This window comes from Anguilla rostrata, chromosome 16, assembly GCF_018555375.3.
Source record: "Anguilla rostrata isolate EN2019 chromosome 16, ASM1855537v3, whole genome shotgun sequence".
Lineage (NCBI taxonomy): Eukaryota > Metazoa > Chordata > Actinopteri > Anguilliformes > Anguillidae > Anguilla > Anguilla rostrata.
In genome coordinates this window covers 24,883,186-24,892,430 of record NC_057948.1, presented here as the reverse complement: position 1 = coordinate 24,892,430, position 9,245 = coordinate 24,883,186, and the positions used below count along the sequence as shown (strand labels likewise).

General features: G+C 40.1%; 1 protein-coding gene across 1 annotated transcript in view; it reads left to right on the top strand.

The window, feature by feature from the left end:
* Positions 1 to 172: 172 nt before the first annotated feature.
* The window catches only part of LOC135242387 (disintegrin and metalloproteinase domain-containing protein 10-like), a 55,384-nt gene continuing 46,311 nt past the window's right edge, over positions 173 to 9,245 (top strand). Inside the window, exon 1 of the mRNA XM_064313427.1 lies at positions 173 to 375. Coding sequence (XP_064169497.1) covers positions 309 to 375 — 67 coding nt within the window. The 5' untranslated portion in view covers positions 173 to 308. The remainder of the gene's footprint in view (positions 376 to 9,245) is intronic.

The window sequence follows — 9,245 nt, the reverse complement described above, 5'->3', positions numbered from 1 at the left end:
GGAAAATAAATAAAATATCCGGATTATTTGAGTGTTTTTTTATTTTTATTTTTCAAATTATATCTACAAGCCTTGTTACAAATAATGGGAGAGCAATGACCCTTCAAATAAATTTACGCACAGATCGGTGTTGTGACTGTGGGTGGGGGAGGAAACCAATCCTCTGCCTGCGCCTGACGTCAGGCCGTTGGAGACAAGCAGCGAAGGGCCGTAGAGTAGACCCAGGACGCAGCCATAAACACAGGGCGACTGCGCCTTTAAGAGGTGGAAAGCGAAACAATAAACCGTTCTGTGTCAATGTGCTAACAATGAATTTAATCGATATGATTTTGATAAAACTCTTCTTTTTATTTTACTGCATAAGACGTACTGGAGGTAAGTTATATCATGCACATTTAGCTTTCAAAAGTGTTTGATGGCAAGCCAGCTAGCTAACGTGAGCTGATCTGATAAAGAAACCGGAGAGGATGGAGCGGTTGACTGTTTCAGGCAAAGGGAGCCAGAGCAGCTTTCAGGCTATGTGGCTGGTTAGCTAGCGAAGGTACTTCTGGGAATCTGCCAAGAACTGAGAAGTAAATCAAGAACATGCTCGGACGTCGTTTCCCCAGAGACGGCTAGCTACTTTACTATTCTGGCTAAAAAACGCATTTGCCTTGACTGAGTTCGACGTAGATCTTAGTTGGCTAACTATGGTCGCTGGATGGCTAGCTAGCTAAGTTCCGCGTTGTGGATAGAGATAGCTAGCTAACGTAGCTAGCCAGCTAGACAGCATATTCTTAATAAAGATGGAGGAGTTTTAGCTGGGTAACGAACTGGAGAATGCGATGACAATTGGTAACGTTATTCTAGCATCTGATCGCTGGCATTGAAGTAACGTTAGACTAGCGCAATGTAATTGCGTTTTTTGTTCTTATGAACTCGAAGAAAAAAATTGTTATTCATATGAAAGAGACTGTTTCTGATAATACATTTGACGTAAATGAGGCTGTGAATGTAGTTGGCTTGATAACTACTTTGTGTTTGCGATACAAAGAAATCGTAAGGTGTTCTCAGTGAAAGGGATTAGAGCTAATTGTGTGTTGACCGAGTGGTACTTGCTTGACAGATTCTGAGTAGTGCGTTAAGTCACAAGCACTTCTAGAGTTCAGTCTGTGAGCAAGCAGGAACCGCGAACACTTAGCTTAGACTAATTGATGTTTAGCGCAGAATGTAACCGCAGTGACATTTGCAAGAGGGTTGAAATAAAGACTTAATAATATGGATGTGAATTTACTGTCGCGAATTCAAGATCGCTTGTAAGATGGTTCTTTTTGTTCGAGTGCTTGCGTGCATTCTCTTCTCACAATCACGTTTGCTTAGTAATTAACAACAAGGTGGCTTCGTCTAATTACATTTCCTTTGCATGGCATTCAGCTATGAACATCTTACAAGCAAGCCCATAGTTTTTTGAGACTAAAATTTGTTAACCAAACGCATAAAAGCCAAAGGAAAGAAAGAACTGACATACGTGCTTTCGACTCCGTGTAAGCTACGGAGAACATGACTGAAGGAACAAATGCCTGATGAACGCATTTTAATCTTGCAATAAAAACATCTCTTTTACCAATTGCAGAGAGAAACAGAGCTGGTAGCCACTATCATGTGGGAGATTGTTAAATTATGAAATGCTTTGTAAACAATAGCTATATTAGCCGAGACATAGTTTTGGAACCAGAGAATGGATAATCACCGGTATATCCTGTTCTGATTTGACTAACACATTGGCCGCAATATCGTTTTGCAATGAACAAATTTCCCAATATCGCCAGAGGTGTTCATCTTAATAAGAACCATGACTAAATGAAACGGGCAGGCGCAATACAGTTTGGCAATCAAGCAGTAAAGATACTTAATTCCCAGGTTTGAAATAATTTACACAAGAGTACAAAGACAAAAAAGACAAACAAAAAACACACACAAGAAAATCCATATGGAAAAATTTGGCATTTTGGACTGAATGCGTGCTTTTTGATAGGCGCTTTCATGGCGTTTCAAACTAATGGGCTTTTGATTTATAGAACTACAACTGATCGAGTGACATTAGTCTGCAACAAATGGTTCAGTAAAGTACACCAGATTAATAATTAATCAGATAATCCTAGTACTTAAGCAATTTTATGTCTTCAGGGTTGCCGGTCACAAATGACAAATGTGTTGTTACCACTAGCTGGCACCTTTACAATTACATTTATATGTAAATAAATTAGTACATTAATTGTGTGTGTATAATACATGCATGCACACACACACGCACACAGTAGTTGTGCTGCATTTTAGTTTCTTACACAGAATGCAGAAAAAATCAAGGAGATGTGTCAGAGAGCACTGGCAGTTCCAGGAAATGTTACTGCGTTTTTCTACGGAACAGCAGCTTGGCAGTTCATAGCTCTGCGCTAAGTCTCCACACACATTTCCCTTCCTGTATCATCACTGCTAAAAGCCCAGAGGTGTTCTGTTGGAGGGCTTACCTTGCAAATGCTTGCAGGGTACAGCTGATCAAAGGAACCCGTTCGGAGTTGGTGGTGGGGGAGGGGGTCGGGAAATTGTCAAATTAAATATGTCTTCTTTAAAATCCTTTGAACTGGTTATATTACAGTCATAGAGATAGAACAGGGCGAGTATCAGGGGCTTTGAGGCAAAGCGAGTCTGGAACCATGGAGCAAGCTCATGCTCATAAGCGGAGCGACCAGAGGGAGCAAGCTCTTGCTATCAGTGTAAGCCTTGGTATGACAGATGATGCTTAGAAAACATATGAGCTCCTTCTGTCGTGTGAAAATTAGACTGAGAATGTAATTCAAAATGGGCTGATTTTCCAAAAAAAAAAAAAGCAGTAAAGTACTCTTTCAGAAAAATGGTATTAATTTTAAACCTTGAGAATCTCACTCAATGTGGCCTTCTGTAAGCGCTGTGAGGGACATCCGGTCAGTTGCCCACTCCCCATATATACATTTTGATCACCTGCTTCAGTGTCACGTTCTCTGTCTTTGGTACAAGCTGTAGGACAGTAATGCTGTAAGGTGTGTGGGTATGATGGTCATGTCTGAAATTCTCTTGACCTTTGTGGTTTTGGGCTAGAGGGATAATGTCTTCAGTCTGAGAATCAGTATCAGCATCCGTGTGCTGTGAAACACAACTTTAATTTCTGTTTTATTGTTCACAGTATTTGAACTCTGGGCTGAAATTAATTGTGGGGCTTATGGCATGACACTCACCTGTTCTTTTTCTACATCACAAAGTAGCATCAACATGAATATCTTCTTTTTTAAAAATATATTGTCATTGTTGTTGAGAACTGTTTTGCTAAATTTCTTTAACTGGGCAGTTGAAGTGGTGTAGTGAACTTGACACCTTTTTTCTTTAGATATTTGATAGAATAAGAATATCTGATTGAGATTGGAATAGTTGGACTGGTAAACCAATATTTTTATAACAGTGGAAACACTAGCTGTATTACTATCTAAAGCAGCTTAAGGCATGATAAACATCTTAGTCATAAACAACGTAGAATGGAAAAAATGTGGCACTGAATGCTGTAATAATGAGGAGTGGAATGGTGAGTAAATGTCCCTTGTTTTGCTACGTGTTTATTTTTCATAGAAATAAGAGCTGGAGAATTTAGCCTTATTAGTGTGATAATATGACATCTCTCTTTATTTTTATTATTTTGCGGCCAATTATTGTAAAAAAAACCCCACAAAATTAGGCTAATCTGTGGTATGTACTTGTGAGAAACAGAAGCCTATATTTGGAAATAAGCGAAACCTTTGTAGTTAAGACATTGGGCATTTCACTTTCCAGGTCTAAATTTATTTTAGTAGAATTTTTGGGGATGGCGGTTGGTGTTCTATCTGAAAATTGGGGCAGCATGTGCATTGATGGGGATATTGTCTGACATTCAGAGGGGTTTTCTTGCATGAAAAGGGTCTTTGGTGCTCCCCATCATAAGGCTGGGGTTAATTAATACATTATCAGGGGGGCTTTATTGAGTCGGCAAATGAATCAAATTTTGACAAGTTTAATCATATGCTTTTGCATTTTTCCGCTTTGGAGCTGGCAAGTTTTGCTTTGGTGCAAGCCAAAGATTTATTTATGCAGGACAAATTCTGGCTCATTTAAACATATCTTCTGATTCATGGGCCATACTGGTATCCAGAAGTGTTTCCTTTGAAATAGTTGGAGGTTCTTACATTCCCTAATAAGACTTTATGGCATATAACATTATTAATTAAGCTTGAAATAAAGCCTGTTTGAATCATCTATGCTTCTGACTCTGTTGCTTCTGTTGTTATTTCAAACTGAGTTTAAATGGGATGAATTGGTGCAATATAAGCTGGAATGTAACAGATATATGCAAAATTACAAATTTGCACAACTTGAGTACCAGTTTAGCATTTGACCGCATTTGCCAGCAAAGAAGTTCACATGTGTCTATCAGACTCTAAATATAGAGCATACAGCTACTTCAAGGCTTCCAGCTCCAAATACTGGATGCCCTGGTCTGTGTGATTTATTTTCAATGTGTTTTTAAAATGGTTGAATTCGACTTTAATTAATGGCTGATCCTCACTTAATAGCATTTTTAATCAAGCATGTTGCATTAATGTAGAACTTTTACAGATATGGATGGTTGTCAGCAACTTGTATGTAAGAGTTGTTAAAGCACGAGGATGTCCTCTGAAAGCCTGTAGGAATTGGCAAGGCAATGAATGATTTGGAAAGGTACCTACAACCTTCTGTCACAGCGAAGGCTGTCAAGGAAACTATTCCAGGCCTCTGCAACTCGTTGCTGCCATAGTAACCTTTCTATATGAGTACCAAGATCCTGTACATACACAAAGAGACGCAATACGGCTACACTCGATTATCCTGTACAGAAACAAAGGGATTTTCGGTTCAGGCAAACACGGCTAATCGGTTGGATAATGAGATGTAGGACAGAGCTGGGTTGATATGAAGAACTAAGACTCTGGTCTTTGATTGGCTGATCTTGCGCAAATGGGTTCTGTCCTAATGGAGAGTACAGATCCTCCAAGCTGGTGCTTCAGGGGGAGGCATATTTATTAATGTTGCAGCTCTGTCTCTGGTTGGGGAAAAAAACAGAGCCAGTCTGAAAAGACAGGTATGGAAATGAAACTTGTTGAGCTGGTCCCCCCTCCCCCCACTCCCGCTGTGCAATATTACACTGGCTTATGATCACACATTTAATAAAAAGGAAGCCTGTTCTGGGTGTGATATATGGATAATATGTTGCATATTTTTAGGTAATTAAACATGCTTTTCGGTTTTAAAATAATAGAAAAATAGCATAAGAAACATATTAGCAAGAGCATGTTTAGTGCTTTTTTGTTTTACATATTTGTATTTGATTTAAAATATAAGCTGTCTCTTGTAAAAAAAAATTAATTTGATTTGAATGGGCTGCAAAAAGACCTGAAGGAATGCTCTTGGTTTTTCTTTTTTCTTTTTCAAAGCAGGGGATGCATGTTGAAAGCATGCTATATTCTGCAGTGGTAACAGCAGTACATGTCAAGAGTCGGAAATGAATTATTCATTCTGAAGCTAGAGGAGCCAGCTAATCTTTTCCTGCTGAGAAAGATGTTTTTAGAAGGTCTGAAACCGAAAGCTTATTTTAAAAGAAAGGGGAAAAGGCAGAGAAAGAAAATGTATTTTAATTGGCCACCCTGGCTCAGATCGTGTGCCTTTCACCTGTGACTCAGGGTGCCATTTCATCTTCCTCTTGCAAACAGCACGCTAGCTTGTTTCTCCCCATTAGCCAAATTTCCCAGCTGTTAACGTGTTGCATTAAAATTACATACAGCGTGCATATTCTTCCACATTGAATCCTCTTTAGCAACGCAGAAGGAGTAGTGGCTGGTTTTTTGATTTGGAAATTTCTGGTGTGATGCAGCTCCATAGAAGAAATTGGCCATGCAAATTTGCTATTTTGTATTAAATTTGCTATATTATATTGTACTTGTATTATTATCTTGTAGCTTTGTAGTTGTCATGCCTCCTAGTTTGACTTAACATTACTCTCTGACCTAGCCTATGCTTACTGTGTGAACTGGACTCAACGTGTTCATGGCTATGAATTACTGTTAGCCTACATAATGAGTATTGTACCTTATCGGACCTGCGTTTTGTAGTTGTTCCAATGACCTTCGGTATGTGCCTATTGCACGTCGTTTTGGATTAAAGCGTCTGCCAAATAAATGTAATGTGCTAGCATGCTAGGGAGAGGGACACCCCCAAAATCTGCTGTGATGTGTCTGCTGTGATGTGGATTGAGGAGAAACCGAAACCAAGACCAGCCTGCCAATGTTCCCATTCTTCAGCTCTCCCCAGACGGTTTTATTAATGAACAAAATCATTCATTTTATGATCTTTACCACCTGATTTACAACCGTTGGGAGCGGTAGAGTATGCCATGTCCCTCCCTTTTTGTTTTGTGGAGTGCAGTCTTTTACACGTGCAGTCAGCATAAAACTAGCATCCAATCAAAGTTGTAATATATAATACTGGCGTATTTTGAATGATGAACTATCCACCACCTACTAACAGATTCTGTTGAGCCCAGGACCAGCGGTAATGTGGTCCTTGCAGAGTCGTGTTCCACAGAAACAGGCTTTTCATTTCTGCCTGATGGGAACATCAGCTGTCTGGCCTGACGATCCTCAGAGTTCCTCAAGGACTGGCTGGGGTCCTGGTACTGCACAGGCTCTGTACGTGGTGGACGCGCTCCCAGAATTTCTCTGGTCTGTCCTTTAACTTAAACGTCTTTAGGGCAAGCCGCCTTAACTCACAACATCACTGCGTCGCTCTCTGTGACCGAGACTACTTGTATTATTTAGGTAATAAGGGTTTGTTGCACCTTTGGTGTGGAGCGTATTCACCTCCCATTTACCTGGCTGTTTCGGCCAGACTTTGTGAGCGGTAATTAAACGTGATGGATAGGCCACTATTACATTTCATGAGTCAAGTGGCAAGACCTGGACAGCAGCAAGCACAGAATGTCCAGGTTTAACGAGCAGTGACCCCATAAAGAAATGGCAGAATTTTGGCTTTACTTCCCCAGGAAAATCCTGTTGTCTCAACTGTCTAAGGCTGGGGTTGGGCAGTGTCAGTCCTGGAAGGACCTGCGTGTTGGTTTTTGTTTCCATCAATTACCCTGGCTAAATGAGCTAATTGCCTGTGTATGCCAACGCTTGTAGATTAGATCACAGTGAAAGGTTTCATGTAGGGACACAGGAACAGACTTTGGCTGTCATTCATGCATTCATGTCATTTAAGAAATGTGGCTAAAATGGCCGATGGTGTAGGCTAAATGTTAGAGGTAATGAAGTAATCAAGGCCCGAAGTTGGCATGAAAACCAGAACTGGATACAGCCCTCATTGCCCACTTCAGATCTAAGGGTTAGTTAGCAGAACAACATTTTAAAATGTAATAAATCTGTTGGCAGCTTCTATTGGCCGAGCTTCCTGTTTGTCGAAACCGTTTCGCTCCAGTAATTGTCCACCCCGTAAATGAGCATCTTGTAGGGTGTGTAAATGTAAGCTTAGCCTCATGTTTTAAAGGGAAGTGCGCTGAATGGTTATGACACAACCAGGGTGTCACGTGACATTATACTGCACTTGCAACATAGTAATGGCATATTGACTTACTGCTTCAAAGTCTGCACTCTGAAAGGTCCATAGGTAAATTTGCCCCTGGGGACCTGTTGGCTGTGTTTGTATACAGGCTGGGTCATTTGACAGGAATACTGCCCTGTCAGCAACAAGAAATGTAAAACAGGAACATTTGTCCAGTTCTCTGAACCCAGACGAGACATTTCCTTAGGTCTGTCTGCTGGGAACTTTTGACTGGCAGAACTTTTTGTTGGCTCCCAATTGAAAGTGTAGTACCAGAAATTACTTCTTATCACCAGGAAGTGCAGGCAATGAGTATGTGTCATTTTACCGCAGGAGTTTCACAAACGCTAGAGTGAAGCGGCACGCCCTTTTTCAAACAGCTTCTTGATTTACATATTCATGTTGGAGCTTGGGTCACGTATGCACTTTGGCTATGGTTTATTAGTCTGATTTAGGTACTTCATGTTGATTTAAGATTCCTTACCCTAGCCACCTAGTAATCAGTACTGCTGCACATGGTAATTAAGTTAGCTGTCATTTATCATTTTAGTGCACAGGCTGAAACAGAAACCTGAGATTAGATCTGTTGTCCACTTTTGTGCATTATTTTTTATTGAGTAGTTTTTTGGAGTTAAATTCTATATAAGCACTATGTCAGCAGTAATGGGTAAAAAGTAATTTACACCATACTTGTATATTAAATTTTACTGGACTTAATCCACTTGCAGAAATAAAAACATGCTGTCTCTGTGTTTACAGGTTTGCAACGCAGGATAATGTAGCATGTAAAATGTCTGTGTAGCACACTCTCCTCCCATAGCTGTGTTTGTTCACAGGCTTGGTTCACAGGCTTGGTTCACAGTTCATTTTACTGTGTAGTACCTTGACTGCTTACATTTGCCAGAATGAATTTCAGTTTCCAGGATGAAATGAACAAACTCTAAACTGACACAAAATGGTTCCCGCATCATTCCTATTGTTGGGCCTAAACTTAAATCATATCTTAGAGTTAAACTAAATATCTTATTATTTTTCATCTGTTTTAGTATTAGTCTGTAGCAAAGAAGTGTTAGACCTGACAAGTGGCTGTTGAACAGTAGCGTTTGTGGTCAGAGGTTCAGTTCCGTTCATACCTGTTTGTTCAAGAATTTCTTTTTCCTGGAGGGGTTTTGGCACAGAGAATTTTGAATGGCAGTCTGCCTATTGCCTGAGGCTGGTGATCCTGTGCAAGTCACTGGTGTCATGTTGTAGCTCCACCCATTCTGGTGATGATACCCAATTTTCCCATCACCAACTGAAGCTTTGGCCAGCAAATTGTCTGTCCAGTTTAGTTTACTTTCATTTCTATTGCAGGTGTGGTATATGTCAGCATTTAGCAGACACATTACATTACATTCATTTGGCAGACGCTTTTATCCAAAGCGACGTACAAAAAAGTGCATTTCATGGTCGTAGACAACTGCTAACACATTCATAGCAACTTACACAGATTACTTTTTAACATACATTTCATTTAATGCAGCTGGATATTTACTGAAGCCATTCAGAGTCAGTACCTTTTATCATTAATGCCATGA